This window comes from Megalops cyprinoides, mitochondrion (assembly GCF_013368585.1).
Source record: "Megalops cyprinoides mitochondrion, complete genome".
Classification (NCBI taxonomy): domain Eukaryota; kingdom Metazoa; phylum Chordata; class Actinopteri; order Elopiformes; family Megalopidae; genus Megalops; species Megalops cyprinoides.
The window spans coordinates 1-16,412 of NC_005799.1; the positions used below are offsets into that span (position 1 = coordinate 1).

The 16,412-nt window shown below is 45.2% G+C and overlaps 13 protein-coding genes across 13 annotated transcripts, besides 25 other annotated features; 12 read left to right on the forward strand and 1 right to left on the reverse strand. All coding sequences in view use genetic code 2, as the record gives it.

Annotated features, from left to right (window-relative positions):
• Nucleotides 1–71, forward strand: a tRNA (tRNA-Phe).
• Nucleotides 72–1,024, forward strand: an rRNA (s-rRNA).
• Nucleotides 1,025–1,098, forward strand: a tRNA (tRNA-Val).
• Nucleotides 1,099–2,796, forward strand: an rRNA (l-rRNA).
• Nucleotides 2,797–2,871, forward strand: a tRNA (tRNA-Leu).
• Nucleotides 2,872–3,846, forward strand: ND1 (NADH dehydrogenase subunit 1). Its single transcript has one exon. It carries the CDS (start codon nt 2,872–2,874, stop codon nt 3,844–3,846), a length of 975 nt encoding a protein of 324 aa, NP_991002.1.
• Nucleotides 3,847–3,857: 11 nt separating this feature from the next.
• Nucleotides 3,858–3,929, forward strand: a tRNA (tRNA-Ile).
• Nucleotides 3,929–3,999, reverse strand: a tRNA (tRNA-Gln).
• Nucleotides 3,999–4,067, forward strand: a tRNA (tRNA-Met).
• Nucleotides 4,068–5,112, forward strand: ND2 (NADH dehydrogenase subunit 2). Its single transcript has one exon. A coding segment is annotated over exon 1 (1,045 nt).
• Nucleotides 5,113–5,181, forward strand: a tRNA (tRNA-Trp).
• Nucleotide 5,182: 1 nt separating this feature from the next.
• Nucleotides 5,183–5,251, reverse strand: a tRNA (tRNA-Ala).
• A 1-nt stretch (nt 5,252) lies between these two features.
• Nucleotides 5,253–5,325, reverse strand: a tRNA (tRNA-Asn).
• A 42-nt stretch (nt 5,326–5,367) lies between these two features.
• Nucleotides 5,368–5,433, reverse strand: a tRNA (tRNA-Cys).
• Nucleotides 5,434–5,504, reverse strand: a tRNA (tRNA-Tyr).
• Nucleotide 5,505: 1 nt separating this feature from the next.
• COX1 (cytochrome c oxidase subunit I) lies at nt 5,506–7,101 on the forward strand. Its single transcript has one exon. The coding sequence runs from the start codon at nt 5,506–5,508 to the stop codon at nt 7,099–7,101; it is 1,596 nt and encodes a 531-aa protein (NP_991004.1).
• Nucleotides 7,093–7,163, reverse strand: a tRNA (tRNA-Ser).
• A 5-nt stretch (nt 7,164–7,168) lies between these two features.
• Nucleotides 7,169–7,240, forward strand: a tRNA (tRNA-Asp).
• A 14-nt stretch (nt 7,241–7,254) lies between these two features.
• Nucleotides 7,255–7,945, forward strand: COX2 (cytochrome c oxidase subunit II). The gene has a single exon. A coding segment is annotated over exon 1 (691 nt).
• Nucleotides 7,946–8,020, forward strand: a tRNA (tRNA-Lys).
• Nucleotide 8,021: 1 nt separating this feature from the next.
• ATP8 (ATP synthase F0 subunit 8) lies at nt 8,022–8,189 on the forward strand. Its single transcript has one exon. The coding sequence runs from the start codon at nt 8,022–8,024 to the stop codon at nt 8,187–8,189; it is 168 nt and encodes a 55-aa protein (NP_991006.1).
• Nucleotides 8,180–8,862, forward strand: ATP6 (ATP synthase F0 subunit 6). Its single transcript has one exon. A coding segment is annotated over exon 1 (683 nt).
• Nucleotides 8,863–9,647, forward strand: COX3 (cytochrome c oxidase subunit III). Its single transcript has one exon. A coding segment is annotated over exon 1 (785 nt).
• Nucleotides 9,648–9,719, forward strand: a tRNA (tRNA-Gly).
• On the forward strand, nt 9,720–10,068 carry ND3 (NADH dehydrogenase subunit 3). The gene has a single exon. A coding segment is annotated over exon 1 (349 nt).
• Nucleotides 10,069–10,138, forward strand: a tRNA (tRNA-Arg).
• On the forward strand, nt 10,139–10,435 carry ND4L (NADH dehydrogenase subunit 4L). The gene has a single exon. It carries the CDS (start codon nt 10,139–10,141, stop codon nt 10,433–10,435), a length of 297 nt encoding a protein of 98 aa, NP_991010.1.
• ND4 (NADH dehydrogenase subunit 4) lies at nt 10,429–11,809 on the forward strand. Its single transcript has one exon. A coding segment is annotated over exon 1 (1,381 nt).
• Nucleotides 11,810–11,878, forward strand: a tRNA (tRNA-His).
• Nucleotides 11,878–11,946, forward strand: a tRNA (tRNA-Ser).
• A 1-nt stretch (nt 11,947) lies between these two features.
• Nucleotides 11,948–12,020, forward strand: a tRNA (tRNA-Leu).
• ND5 (NADH dehydrogenase subunit 5) lies at nt 12,021–13,862 on the forward strand. Its single transcript has one exon. The coding sequence runs from the start codon at nt 12,021–12,023 to the stop codon at nt 13,860–13,862; it is 1,842 nt and encodes a 613-aa protein (NP_991012.1).
• ND6 (NADH dehydrogenase subunit 6) lies at nt 13,859–14,380 on the reverse strand. The gene has a single exon. The coding sequence runs from the start codon at nt 14,378–14,380 to the stop codon at nt 13,859–13,861; it is 522 nt and encodes a 173-aa protein (NP_991013.1).
• Nucleotides 14,381–14,449, reverse strand: a tRNA (tRNA-Glu).
• Nucleotides 14,450–14,454: 5 nt separating this feature from the next.
• On the forward strand, nt 14,455–15,595 carry CYTB (cytochrome b). Its single transcript has one exon. A coding segment is annotated over exon 1 (1,141 nt).
• A 1-nt stretch (nt 15,596) lies between these two features.
• Nucleotides 15,597–15,669, forward strand: a tRNA (tRNA-Thr).
• Nucleotides 15,670–15,681: 12 nt separating this feature from the next.
• Nucleotides 15,682–15,751, reverse strand: a tRNA (tRNA-Pro).
• Nucleotides 15,752–16,412: a D loop.

Here is a 16,412-nt window from a genome sequence, read left to right on the forward strand (position 1 = left end):
GCTAGCGTAGCTTAAATTAAAGCGTAACACTGAAGATGTTAAGACTGAGCCGTAATAAGGCTCCGCCGGCACAAAGGCCTGGTCCCGGCTTTACTGTCAATTCCAACAGAACTTACACATGCAAGTCTCAGCAAACCCGTGAGAATGCCCTCAATCCCCTACTGGAGACGAGGAGCCGGCATCAGGCACGCATACGCAGCCCAAGACGCCTTGTTCAGCCACACCCCCAAGGGAACTCAGCAGTGATAAACATTAGGCAATTAGTGAAAACTAGACCTAGCTAAAGTTACAAGGACTGGTAAATCTCGTGCCAGCCACCGCGGTTATACGAGAGGTCCAAATTGACAGCCATCGGCGTAAAGAGTGGTTATAGACCCCTACACAACTAAAGCCAAAACTCCTCCCAGCTGTCATACGCACCCGAAGACAAGAGGCCCAACCACGAAAGTAGCTTTAATCACAAACCCCTAGAACCCACGACAGCCAGGACACAAACTGGGATTAGATACCCCACTATGCCTGGCCTTAAACCCTGATAGCAAGATACAAATACTATCCGCCCGGGAACTACAAGCGCTAGCTTTAAACCCAAAGGACTTGGCGGTGCCCCAAACCCACCTAGAGGAGCCTGTTCTATAACCGATAACCCCCGTTAAACCTCACCGCTTCTAGCCAACCCCGCCTATATACCGCCGTCGCCAGCTTACCCTATGAAGGTCCAACAGTAAGCCCAAAGAGCATAACTCAAAACGTCAGGTCGAGGTGTAGCGCACGAAGCGGGAAGAAATGGGCTACATTTTCTAACCCTAGAACATTGCGAACGACACAGTGAAACCTGAGTCCAAAGACGGATTTAGCAGTAAAAAAGAAATAGAGAGTCTTTTTGAAACCGGCCATGGGACGCGCACACACCGCCCGTCACTCTCCTCAAAACAACACCCCACATATACAAAAACAAACAACCAACACAAGAGGAGGCAAGTCGTAACATGGTAAGTGTACCGGAAGGTGCACTTGGAACAATCAGAACGTAGCTAAGACAGACCAAAGCATCTCCCTTACACTGAGAAGACATCCGTGCAAACCGGATCGCTCTGAGCTAAACAGCTAGCCTAACCCCCCAAACCCAAACATACAACCATAAATACCACCACACAACAAGACTCACCAACTAAACCATTTTCCCCTTCTAGTATAGGAGACAGAAAAAAGAGACCAGAGCAATAGAAAAAGTACCGCAAGGGAAAGCTGAAAAAGAAATGAAAAAACCCATAAAAGCAAAAAAAAGCAGAGACGCAACCTCGTACCTTTTGCATCATGATTTAGCTAGATCAACCAGGCAAAGAGACCTACAGTCTGACACCCCGAAACTAAACGAGCTACTTCGAGACAGCCCCTTAAGGGCCAACCCGTCTCTGTGGCAAAAGAGTGGGAAGATCTCCAAGTAGAGGTGACAAACCTAACGAGTTTAGTGATAGCTGGTTGCTTAAGAAATGAATATAAGTTCAGCCTCCAGAGCCTACTTAAATCAAACACCACACCAAAGACTAAAAGACAGCCCGGAGAGTTAGTCAGAGGGGGTACAGCCCCTCTGAAAAAGAACACAACCTTACACAGGAGGATAAGGATCACAATAAAAAAGACACCATCAAGCCACAGTGGGCCTAAAAGCAGCCACCAATACAGAAAGCGTCAAAGCTCAAGCAAACAAACAAGTCCATTATTACGATAAAACATCCCACTCCCCTAACAACACTAAGCCATTCTATGCAAACATAGAAAAAACAATGCTAAAATCAGTAATAAGAAGACACGATCTTCTCCAAGCACATGTGTACGTTAGACCGAACTAATCACTAACAAATCAACGGACCCAAACCAAGAGGGAAATGCAACAAACACCAATAAACCAAGAAAAAACTGCTACCCACTACCGTTAACCCAACACAGGAGTGCAGCCTCAGAAGGAAAGACTAAAAGGAATAGAAGGAACTCGGCAAACATGAGCCCCGCCTGTTTACCAAAAACATCGCCTCTTGCGAACAATCAAAGTATAAGAGGTCCCGCCTGCCCCGTGACTAACAAGTTCAACGGCCGCGGTATTCTGACCGTGCGAAGGTAGCGTAATCACCTGTCTTTTAAATGAAGACCTGTATGAAAGGCACCACGAGGGCTCAACTGTCTCCTACCCCCAGTCAATGAAATTGATCTGCCCGTGCAGAAGCGGACATAAAAACATAAGACGAGAAGACCCTGTGGAGCTTAAGGCACAAGGCCAACCACGCCAAGCACCACCCAAAAGACACAAGCACAACAGCCACTGGCCCCACATGCCTTCGGTTGGGGCGACCGCGGAGAAAAACAAAACCTCCACGTGGACCAAGGACACAGTCCTCAAAACCAAGAGACACAACTCCAAGCAGCAGAAAATCTGACCAAAAAGACCCAGGCCCAAACACGCCTGATCAACGAACCAAGTTACCCCAGGGATAACAGCGCAATCCTTTCCAAGAGTCCATATCGACGAAAGGGTTTACGACCTCGATGTTGGATCAGGACATCCTAATGGTGCAGCCGCTATTAAGGGTTCGTTTGTTCAACGATTAAAGTCCTACGTGATCTGAGTTCAGACCGGAGCAATCCAGGTCAGTTTCTATCTATGCAGTGACTCCCCCCAGTACGAAAGGACCGGGGAAATGGGGCCCATACCAAAAGCACGCCCCACCCCCACCCGGCGAAAACAACTAAAACGGAAAAGGGGGCACAACCCACACCACAAGCCACAGATAATGGCACGCTAAGGTGGCAGAGCCCGGTAACTGCAAAAGACCTAAGCCCTTTAAGCCAGAGGTTCAAATCCTCTCCTTAGCTATGATCAGCACACTAATCAGCCACATCATCAACCCCCTAGCATACATCATCCCAATCCTACTAGCAGTGGCCTTCTTAACCCTCCTAGAACGCAAAGTACTAGGCTACATACAACTACGAAAAGGACCAAACGTGGTAGGACCATACGGCCTACTACAACCAATCGCAGACGGGGTTAAACTATTTATTAAAGAGCCCGTTCGACCCTCTACCTCCTCACCCTTCCTATTCCTGGCCACTCCAACACTAGCCCTAACTTTAGCCCTAACACTATGGGCCCCCATACCAATACCACACCCAGTAACTGACCTAAACCTAGGAATCCTATTTATCCTAGCACTATCAAGCCTAGCAGTATATTCAATCCTAGGCTCAGGATGAGCATCCAATTCAAAATATGCATTAATCGGGGCCCTACGAGCCGTAGCCCAGACCATCTCATACGAAGTAAGCCTCGGACTAATCCTTCTAGCAACAATCATCCTAGCCGGAAACTTCACCCTATACACATTCGGAATTGCACAAGAAGCCATCTGACTACTAGCACCAAACTGGCCCTTAGCTGCCATATGATACGTATCTACCCTAGCAGAAACAAACCGAGCCCCATTTGACCTTACAGAAGGAGAATCAGAACTAGTATCAGGGTTCAACGTAGAATATGCAGGAGGACCGTTCGCACTATTCTTCCTGGCAGAATACGCCAACATCCTACTAATAAACACTTTATCAACAATCCTATTCCTAGGAGCCACACACAACCCACTACTACCGGAGATAACTGCACTCAACCTAATAACCAAAGCTGCTACACTGTCCATTATTTTCCTATGAGTACGAGCATCATACCCACGATTCCGATACGACCAACTAATGCACCTGATCTGAAAAAATTTCCTCCCTCTAACACTAGCCCTGGTACTATGACACACCGCCCTCCCAATCGCCATCGCAGGACTACCACCACAAACCTAACCACAATATAAGGAAATGTGCCTGAACTGCTAAGGACCACTTTGATAGAGTGAACTACGTGGGTTAAAACCCCTCCATTTCCTTAGAAAGAAGGGACTCGAACCCATCCTCAAGAGATCAAAACTCTTAGTGCTCCCACTACACCACTTCCTAGTAAAGTCAGCTAATTAAGCTTTTGGGCCCATACCCCAAACATGTTGGTTAAAATCCCTCCTTTACTAATGAATCCACTCATCCCAATAATCCTACTCTCAAGCCTAGGACTTGGCACAACCCTAACATTTGCCAGCTCCCACTGACTACTAGCGTGAATAGGGCTAGAAATCAACACCCTAGCCATCATCCCAATAATATCCCGACACCACCACCCCCGAGCAGTAGAAGCAGCCACCAAATACTTCCTAATCCAAGCCACCGCTGCCGCCCTAATCCTTTTCGCCAGCCTAACCAACGCCTGACTAACAGGAACATGAAACGTCCAACAGCTGACAGACCCAACAGCAACAACACTCGCCATAATAGGACTAGCCCTAAAAATCGGCCTAGCCCCAGCACACTTCTGGCTACCAGAAGTCCTACAAGGGCTAGACCTGACAATAGGACTAATCCTTTCGACCTGACAAAAACTAGCACCATTCGCCCTAATCTACCAAATCGCCCCAACAGTTCAACCAACCCTACTAATCACCTTGGGAATCATATCAGCACTAATCGGCGGCTGAGGGGGCCTAAACCAAACACAACTACGAAAAATCCTAGCATACTCCTCAATCGCCCATCTAGGATGAATAATTATCATCCTACAACTAATACCACCACTCACAATCCTAAACCTAGCAATTTACATCACCATAACCACAACAATATTCCTATCCCTAAAAACAAGTACCACAACCAAAATTAACACAATAGCCACATCTTGAGCAAAAACCCCAGCCCTAGCCACAATAACCACCCTCGCACTACTATCACTAGGAGGCCTCCCCCCTCTAACAGGATTTATACCAAAATGATTAATCATCCAGGAACTAACCAAACAAAACCTAAACCCAACAGCCATAGTAATGGCGATAGCAGCACTACTAAGCTTATTCTTCTACCTACGACTCTGCTATACCACAGCACTGACAATCTCCCCAAACACAAACAACACAACCTCCCACTGACGCACCCCACCAACACAAACCAACCCAACACTCCCCCTAACAATAACAGGAACAATTATACTATTACCAATCACGCCGGCCATCCTCAGCCTGACAAGCTAGAGACTTAGGTTAACAAGACCAAAAGCCTTCAAAGCTTTAAGCAGGAGTGAAAACCTCCTAGTCCCTGATAAGACCTGCGGGACTCTACCCCACATCTCCTGAATGCAACCCAGACACTTTAATTAAGCTAAAGTCTTCCTAGATGAGAAGGCCTCGATCCTACAAACTCTTAGTTAACAGCTAAGCGCTCCAACCAGCGAGCATTCATCTACCTCCACCCCACCTCCCGCCGCCTAAAAATGAGGCGGGAGGTAGGCCCCGGCAGGCTATAACCTGCACCTTCAGGTTTGCAATCTGACGTGCTTATCACCACAGAGCCTGGTAAGAAGAGGAATCAAACCTCTGTCCATGGAGCTACAACCCACCGCTTAAACATTCAGCCATCCTACCTGTGGCAATCACCCGCTGATTCTTTTCTACTAACCACAAAGACATTGGCACCCTTTACCTAGTGTTCGGTGCCTGGGCCGGGATAGTTGGAACAGCACTAAGTTTGCTAATTCGGGCTGAACTAAGCCAACCCGGAGCACTACTTGGTGATGACCAAATCTATAATGTTATCGTCACGGCACATGCCTTCGTAATAATTTTCTTTATAGTAATGCCTATTTTAATTGGCGGATTTGGAAACTGACTGGTTCCACTCATGATCGGAGCCCCCGACATAGCATTTCCCCGCATAAATAACATGAGCTTTTGGCTCCTTCCACCATCATTCCTACTCCTACTGGCCTCTTCAGGAGTTGAAGCAGGAGCAGGAACCGGGTGGACAGTCTACCCCCCTCTTGCCGGAAACCTGGCCCACGCAGGCGCATCCGTAGATCTTACTATTTTTTCCCTTCATCTGGCAGGAGTTTCTTCAATTTTAGGCGCTATTAACTTCATTACTACAATTATTAATATAAAACCACCCGCCATATCACAGTACCAAACACCACTATTTGTTTGATCAGTCTTAGTTACTGCAGTACTTCTCCTACTATCCCTACCAGTCCTAGCGGCGGGAATCACTATACTTCTTACAGACCGCAACTTAAATACAACATTTTTCGATCCGGCAGGAGGAGGAGACCCAATCCTGTACCAACACCTATTCTGATTCTTCGGACACCCAGAAGTCTATATCCTGATCCTACCAGGATTTGGTATAATCTCCCATATTGTAGCCTATTACGCCGGCAAAAAAGAACCTTTCGGATACATGGGCATGGTTTGAGCAATAATAGCCATCGGTTTGCTAGGGTTCATTGTATGGGCACACCACATATTTACAGTAGGAATAGACGTGGACACCCGTGCCTATTTTACTTCCGCCACAATAATCATCGCAATCCCAACCGGGGTAAAAGTTTTCAGCTGACTAGCAACCCTGCATGGCGGGTCAATCAAATGAGACACACCCCTCCTATGAGCCCTTGGGTTCATCTTCCTATTCACCGTGGGTGGCTTAACCGGAATCGTCCTAGCAAACTCATCTCTTGACATCGTTCTACACGACACATACTACGTTGTAGCCCACTTCCACTACGTTCTATCAATAGGTGCTGTATTCGCCATCATAGGTGCTTTCGTCCACTGATTCCCCCTATTCACAGGATACACACTCCACAGCACATGAACAAAAATCCACTTCGGAGTTATATTTGTCGGAGTAAATTTAACCTTCTTCCCACAACACTTCCTAGGACTAGCTGGAATGCCACGCCGATACTCTGACTACCCGGATGCCTACACACTATGAAACACAATCTCTTCAATTGGCTCTCTCATCTCATTAGTGGCCGTTATTATATTCCTATTTATTCTATGAGAAGCATTCGCTGCCAAACGAGAAGTTATGGCCGTAGAGCTTACCACAACAAATGTTGAATGACTGCACGGCTGCCCCCCGCCTTACCACACGTTTGAAGAACCAGCCTTTGTACAAATACAATACACATTTACACACCCAGACCTTCTAAACCCTAACTACTACTGACGAGGAAGGAAGGAATTGAACCCCCATATGCCGAATTCAAGTCGACCGCATAACCACTCTGCCACTTTCTCCATCAAAGGTACTAGTAAAACCGACATTACACCGCCTTGTCAAGGCGGAATTGTGAGTTAAACCCTCGCGTACCTTGGGCTACCAGCCACAATGGCACATCCCTCCCAATTAGGATTCCAAGACGCGGCCTCACCTGTAATAGAAGAACTCCTTCACTTCCACGACCATGCACTCATAATTGTATTCCTAATCAGCACCCTAGTACTTTATATTATTGTAGCGATAGTGTCCACTAAGCTGACAGATAAATACACCATCGACTCCCAAGAAATTGAAATCGTATGAACTGTACTTCCAGCAGTAATTCTTATCCTTATCGCACTTCCATCCCTCCGAATCCTCTACCTAATAGACGAAATCAACGACCCACACCTGACCATCAAAGCTATAGGACACCAATGATACTGAAGCTATGAATACACAGACTATCAAGACCTGGGCTTCGACTCCTACATGATCCCAACACAAGACCTGGCCCCCGGACAATTCCGATTATTAGAAACAGACCACCGAATGGTTGTACCAATAGAATCTCCAGTTCGAGTACTAGTATCAGCCGAAGACGTCCTACACTCATGGGCAGTCCCCGCTCTAGGTGTTAAAATAGACGCAGTGCCCGGACGCCTAAATCAAACAGCATTCATCGCCTCTCGACCCGGGGTGTTCTACGGGCAGTGCTCAGAAATTTGCGGGGCAAACCACAGCTTTATGCCCATCGTAGTAGAAGCTGTCCCCTTAGAACACTTCGAAAACTGGTCCTCCCTAATACTAGAAGACGCCTCACTAAGAAGCTAAACAGGACGATAGCATTAGCCTTTTAAGCTAAAGATTGGTGACCTCCAACCACCCTTAGTGACATGCCACAGTTGAACCCATCACCTTGATTTGCAATCCTAATATTTTCATGATTAATATTCCTAACAACTATTCCACCAAAAATTATAGCCCATCACTTCACAAATGACCCAAACACCCAAAGCACAGAAAAACCTAAACCAGAGCCCTGAAACTGACCATGATACTAAGCTTTTTCGACCAATTTGCAAGCCCGACATACCTAGGAATTCCTCTAATTGCCCTAGCATTAAGCCTACCATGAATCCTGTACCCAACCCCGTCAAACCGTTGACTAAACAACCGCCTTCTAACCCTACAAGCCTGATTTATCAACCGATTTACCCAACAACTACTTCTACCACTTAATATCGGCGGACACAAATGAGCAATACTATTTGCCTCCTTAATAATCTTCTTAATAACACTAAACCTTCTAGGACTTTTACCATACACATTTACACCAACAACCCAATTATCTCTAAACATAGGCCTAGCCGTGCCCTTATGGCTAGCCACAGTAATTATTGGAATGCGTAACCAACCCACCATCGCACTAGGCCACCTCCTCCCAGAAGGGACCCCCGCCCCACTGATCCCAGTCCTAATCATCATCGAAACAATCAGCCTATTCATCCGACCTTTGGCCCTCGGCGTGCGACTTACAGCAAACTTAACAGCAGGCCACTTGCTAATTCAACTTATCGCTACCGCCGCCTTTGTACTATTCCCGATAATACCAACGGTGGCCATCCTTACATCGACAGTACTCTTCTTATTAACCCTATTAGAGGTAGCAGTGGCCATAATTCAAGCCTACGTATTCGTCCTCCTACTAAGCCTGTACCTACAAGAAAACGTCTAATGGCACACCAAGCACATGCATACCACATGGTTGACCCAAGCCCCTGACCGCTAACAGGCGCAGTCGCTGCCCTATTAATAACGTCAGGATTGGCAATTTGATTTCACTTCCACTCTACCACTCTAATAACACTAGGACTTATTCTACTACTATTAACAATATACCAATGATGACGAGATATTATCCGGGAAGGGACTTTCCAAGGACATCACACCCCTCCCGTACAAAAAGGCCTACGCTATGGTATAATCCTATTCATTACATCCGAAGTATTCTTCTTTGCCGGATTCTTCTGAGCCTTCTACCACTCAAGCCTCGCACCAACCCCAGAGTTAGGAGGATGCTGACCACCCACCGGAATCACCACCCTTGACCCATTTGAAGTACCACTACTAAACACAGCCGTACTGCTCGCCTCAGGGGTCACAGTCACCTGAGCCCACCACAGCCTAATAGAAGGCGAGCGCAAACAAGCCATCCAATCACTAACTCTAACCATCGCACTAGGGTTTTACTTTACCCTCTTGCAAGCAATAGAATACTACGAAGCCCCCTTCACAATTGCCGATGGCGTATACGGCTCAACTTTCTTCGTCGCCACAGGCTTCCACGGCCTACATGTAATTATTGGCTCCACCTTCCTAGCTATCTGCCTCCTACGACAGGTACAGTACCACTTCACATCACAACACCATTTCGGATTCGAGGCTGCCGCCTGATATTGACACTTCGTCGACGTAGTCTGACTTTTCCTCTACGTATCCATCTACTGATGAGGCTCATAGTCTTTCTAGTATTAATGTTAGTACAAGTGACTTCCAATCATTTAGTCTTGGTTCAATGCCAAGGAAAGACAATGAACCTGATCACAACCATCCTAACCATCACCAGCATTCTTTCTATAGTCCTCCTCATCGTCTCATTTTGACTGCCACAGATAAACCCGGACTCAGAAAAACTGTCCCCGTACGAATGTGGCTTTGATCCACTCGGGTCCGCCCGACTACCTTTTTCCCTACGATTCTTCTTAGTCGCTATTCTTTTCCTCCTCTTCGACCTAGAAATTGCCCTTCTTCTACCCCTGCCATGAGGAGACCAACTCCTATCCCCCACAGAAACCTTTTTCTGAGCCACCACAATTCTCACCCTACTTACTCTAGGTCTAGCATACGAATGAACACAGGGCGGCTTAGAGTGAGCTGAATAGATGATTAGTCCAAAGCAAGACCCCTGATTTCGGCTCAGTAGACTATGGTTCAAATCCATAATCATCTCATGACCCCCGTACACTTCAGTTTCAGCTCAGCATTCATACTAGGACTTATAGGCTTAGCCTTCCACCGAACACACCTTCTATCAGCCCTGCTCTGCCTAGAAGGAATAATACTATCACTATTCATTGCTTTATCCTTATGAGCCCTACAATCAGACTCAACTGTCTCATCTACAGCCCCAATATTACTCCTAGCATTCTCAGCATGTGAAGCCAGCGCAGGACTGGCCCTACTCGTGGCCACCTCACGCACACACGGAACCGACCGACTACAAAACCTTAACTTACTACAATGTTAAAAATCCTCCTTCCCACACTCATGCTTTTCCCAACTATCTGACTAACCCCCAAAAAATGGCTATGAACCACCACCACGGCTCAAAGCCTAATAATCGCTTTTTCCAGCTTATTTTGGCTTAAATGGGCCTCAGAAACAGGATGATCCACCTCAAACACTTATATAGCAACAGACCCCTTATCAACACCACTCTTAGTACTAACCTGCTGATTACTACCACTAATAATCCTGGCAAGCCAAAACCACACCATACCAGAGCCAACAAACCGCCAACGCACCTATCTTACCTTACTAGCCTCACTCCAAGCCCTCCTAATTATAGCCTTCAGCGCAACTGAAATTATTATATTCTACGTCATATTTGAAGCTACACTCATCCCCACATTAATCATTATCACACGATGAGGAAACCAAACAGAACGACTAAACGCAGGAACATACTTTTTATTTTACACACTAGCAGGCTCCTTACCACTCCTAATCGCACTCCTGATCTTACAAAAAGATACCGGCACCCTCTCCATGCTACTAACACAATATACAAACACGACAATACCAAACTCTTGAGGGAGCAAAATATGATGGGCAGGATGCCTCATAGCATTCTTAGTAAAAATACCCCTCTATGGAGTACACCTATGACTCCCAAAAGCCCACGTAGAGGCCCCAATTGCCGGATCAATAGTACTAGCCGCCGTACTGCTCAAACTCGGAGGATACGGCATAATACGCATGACAGCCATACTAACCCCAATAACCAAAGAATTGGCATACCCCTTCATCGCCCTAGCAACATGAGGAATCATCATAACAGGTTCAATTTGCCTACGACAAACCGACCTAAAATCACTAATCGCATACTCCTCTGTAAGCCACATAGGCCTGGTAGCAGGCGGAATCCTAATCCAAACCCCATGAGGCTTCACAGGGGCAATTATCCTAATAATCGCACACGGACTTGTGTCCTCAGCCCTATTCTGCCTAGCAAATACTAACTACGAGCGAATCCACAGCCGAACCCTACTACTTGCCCGAGGATTACAAATAATCCTACCCCTTATAGCTGCTTGATGGTTCATCATAAACTTAGCCAACCTAGCCCTACCACCACTACCAAACCTCATAGGAGAGCTAATAATTATCACATCCCTAATAAACTGATCATTATGAACAATCCTACTAACAGGACTAGGAACACTCATCACCGCTAGCTATTCCCTATACATATTCTTAATAACACAACGAGGCCCCACCCCAAACCACATTATAGCCCTAGAGCCCTCACACACCCGAGAACACCTGTTAATAACCCTCCACCTCATCCCCGTCCTACTCCTTATGCTAAAACCAGAACTAATATGAGGCTGATGCTTCTGCAGATATAGTTTAAACAAAACGTTAGGCCGTGACTCTAAAAATAAGAGATAAAACCTCTTTATCTGCCGAGAGAGCCGGGAGGGGCTAAGAACTGCTAACTCTTTAGCACCATGGTTCAACTCCATGGATCCCTTACGCTTCTAAAGGATAAAAGTCCATCCATTGGTCTTAGGAACCAAAAACTCTTGGTGCAACTCCAAGTAGAAGCTATGCACGCCACAACCCTAATATTCACCTCAAGCCTATTAACTATCCTCGCACTACTCACCTACCCCTTAACCACCACAATAAACCCAAACCCAAGCCAAAAAACCTGAGCTACAGCACAAGCCAAAACCTCCGTACAAGCAGCATTCTACATCAGCCTTCTGCCACTTTTCATCTTCACAGACCAAGGCATAGAAACGATCACAACCAGCTGACAATGAATAAACACCATAACCTTCGACATCAATATCAGCTTTAAATTCGACCAATACTCAATCATCTTCATACCAGTAGCCCTATACGTGACATGATCAATCCTAGAGTTCGCCTCATGGTATATACACACAGACCCAAACATAAACCGATTCTTTAAGTATCTTCTAATATTTCTAGTAGCCATAATAATTTTAGTAACCGCAAACAATATATTCCAAATCTTTATTGGCTGAGAGGGAGTAGGAATCATATCATTTCTCCTCATCGGATGATGATACGCCCGAGCAGATGCAAACACCGCCGCACTACAAGCAGTAATTTACAACCGAGTAGGAGACATCGGACTAATTATAAGCATAGCATGACTAGCAACAAGCCTAAACTCATGAGAAATACAACAAATATTCATCTCCTCACAAGACATAGACCTCACACTTCCAGCCATAGGACTGATCCTTGCGGCAACCGGAAAATCAGCCCAATTTGGCCTCCACCCGTGACTCCCATCCGCAATAGAAGGCCCAACACCAGTCTCCGCCCTATTACACTCAAGCACCATAGTGGTAGCAGGAATTTTCTTGCTCATCCGACTCCACCCATTAATAGAAGACAACCAACTTGCCCTAACAACTTGTCTATGCCTAGGGGCACTCACAACACTATTCACAGCCACATGCGCCCTGACACAAAACGACATCAAAAAAATCGTAGCATTCTCAACATCAAGCCAACTCGGACTAATAATAGTCACAATTGGTCTCAACCAGCCACAACTAGCTTTCCTTCACATCTGCACACACGCCTTCTTTAAAGCCATGCTTTTCCTATGTTCAGGCTCCATCATCCACAGCTTAAACGACGAACAAGACATCCGGAAAATAGGAGGAATACACAACCTAATGCCCTTCACCACATCATGTATAACTATCGGAAGCCTAGCCCTAACAGGAACCCCCTTCCTAGCCGGATTCTTCTCCAAAGACGCCATCATTGAAGCACTCAACACATCCCACCTCAACGCCTGAGCCCTCACACTAACCCTAATCGCCACTTCATTCACAGCAATCTACAGCTTCCGAATCATCTTCTTTGCATCAATGGGCACCCCACGATTTCTACCAATATCTCCAATCAACGAAAACAACCCATCAGTAATTAACCCAATCAAACGACTGGCATTAGGAAGCATCATCGCCGGACTAATCATCACCTCAAACCTTCCATCAACCAAAACACCAATTATAACCATACCGACCACCCTTAAAATAAGCGCCCTAATAGTAACAATCACAGGCCTACTAATGGCAATTGAACTATCCAGCCTAACCAACAAACAATTCAAAACTACCCCCACAATACCAACACACAACTTCTCCAACATACTAGGGTTCTTCCCAATAGTAATCCACCGAATGACACCAAAAATTAACCTAACCATAGGACAAGCCGTGGCCTCGCAACTAATTGACCAAACATGATTCGAAAAAGTCGGACCAAAGGGGGCTGCCTCATGCCAAATCCCAATAATCAAACTAACCAACGACCTCCAACGAGGAATAATTAAAACATACTTAAGCATTTTCCTCCTAACAACCGCACTAATCACCATCTCATTTACCCTACACTAAACGGCCCGCAAAGCCCCACGACTCAACCCCCGCGTCAACTCTAACACCACAAACAACGCTAACAAAAGCACCCACCCACACACAACCAACATCCCACCCCCCAACGAATACATCAAGGACACACCACTATAATCCCCACGAAGGACAGAAAACCCTTCAAGCTCATCAGCAACCACCCACGAATACCCATATCAACCAAAGGACAACCACCCCCCAACCAGGCCGACACTAAAAAGATACACCACAACGTAGCCCAAAACAGACCAATCCCCCCAAGACTCAGGATAAGGCTCCGCAGCTAAGGCCGCAGAATACACAAACACAACCAATATACCACCCAAATAAATTAAAAACAAAATCAACGACAAAAAAGAACCCCCATGGCTCGCTAACATTCCACACCCAATCGCAGCCACAACTACCAAACCCAAAGCCGCAAAATAAGGTGCAGGATTAGAAGCCACAGCAACAAACCCCAACACTAAACCGACCAAGAACAAAAAGGTAAAATAGGCCATAATTTCCACTCGGAGTCTCACCAAGACCTATGACTTGAAAAACCATCGTTGTAATTCAACTATAGAAACTGCTTATGGCAAACCTCCGAAAAACCCACCCCCTACTAAAAATTGCTAACGACGCCCTCGTAGACCTACCCGCCCCATCAAATATCTCAGCATGATGAAACTTCGGCTCCCTATTAGGCCTCTGCCTAGCCACACAAATCCTCACAGGACTATTTTTAGCCATACACTACACCTCAGACATCTCAACGGCATTCTCCTCAGTAACACATATTTGCCGAGACGTAAACTACGGCTGACTTATCCGAAACATCCACGCAAACGGAGCTTCCTTCTTCTTCATCTGCATCTACCTACACATTGGCCGAGGACTATACTACGGATCTTACCTATACAAAGAGACATGAAACATCGGAGTAATCCTACTGCTCCTAGTAATAATAACCGCTTTCGTAGGCTACGTACTCCCATGAGGACAAATATCCTTTTGAGGGGCAACCGTAATTACCAACCTACTCTCCGCCGTCCCCTACGTAGGAGACACCTTAGTCCAATGAATTTGAGGCGGCTTCTCCGTAGACAATGCCACCCTCACACGATTCTTCGCATTCCACTTCCTATTTCCATTCGTAATTGCAGCCGTTACAGTACTACACCTATTATTCCTCCATGAAACAGGCTCAAACAACCCAGCAGGATTAAACTCAGACGCCGACAAAATTTCATTCCACCCATACTTCTCCTACAAAGACCTATTAGGATTCGTAATCCTGTTAATATCCCTAACATCTTTAGCTCTATTCTCCCCAAACCTACTAGGAGACCCAGAAAACTTCACACCAGCCAACCCCCTAGTGACTCCTCCACATATCAAACCAGAATGATACTTCCTATTTGCCTACGCCATTCTCCGATCCATCCCAAACAAATTAGGAGGGGTGTTAGCACTACTATTCTCAATCCTAGTACTCATACTAGTACCAATCTTACACACATCAAAACAACGAGGACTAACTTTCCGTCCAATCACACAATTCCTATTCTGAACCCTGGTCGCAGACGTTGTAGTACTCACCTGAATCGGAGGAATGCCAGTTGAACATCCATTTATCATCATCGGACAAGTAGCATCAGTATTGTACTTCATACTATTTCTAATCTTAACACCATTAGCTGGACTGGTAGAAAACAAAATACTCAAATGAAACTGCACTCAGTAGCTTAATTGCCCAAAGCATCGGTCTTGTAATCCGAAGACTGGAGGCTAAAATCCTCCCTAGTGCTATCAAATACCCTCAGAGGGAAGAGATTTCAACTCCCACCTTTAACTCCCAAAGCTAAAATTCTAGGTTAAACTACCCTCTGGTAAATTCTTACCTACTAATAACTGTACCATACATAGTATGTATTATATTACATATATAAGTGTACTAGTACATAGTATGTATTATATTACATATATAAGTGTACTAGTACATAGTATGTATTATATTACATATATAAGTGTACTAGTACATAGTATGTATTATATTACATATATAAGTGTACTAGTACATAGTATGTATTATATTACATATATAAGTGTACTAGTACATAGTATGTATTATATTACATATATAAGTGTACTAGTACATAGTATGTATTATATTACATATATAAGTGTACTAGTACATAGTATGTATTATATTACATATATAAGTGTACTAGTACATAGTATGTATTATATTACATATATAAGTGTACTAGTACATAGTATGTATTATATTACATATATAAGTGTACTAGTACATAGTATGTATTATATTACATATATAAGTGTACTAGTACATAGTATGTATTATATTACATATACTGGACATATTAATGCATGAAATGGACGACACATATGCATGCTCCTAACACATATAAACCCTAAACTCACAGTAAATTGCTTTACCACAAATCTTAATTATAAGTGAGAGCCCACCAAGTAAACCGCTTTCTAGCGCTAACGATTAATGATATGGAGAAGACATCAACGGCAAAG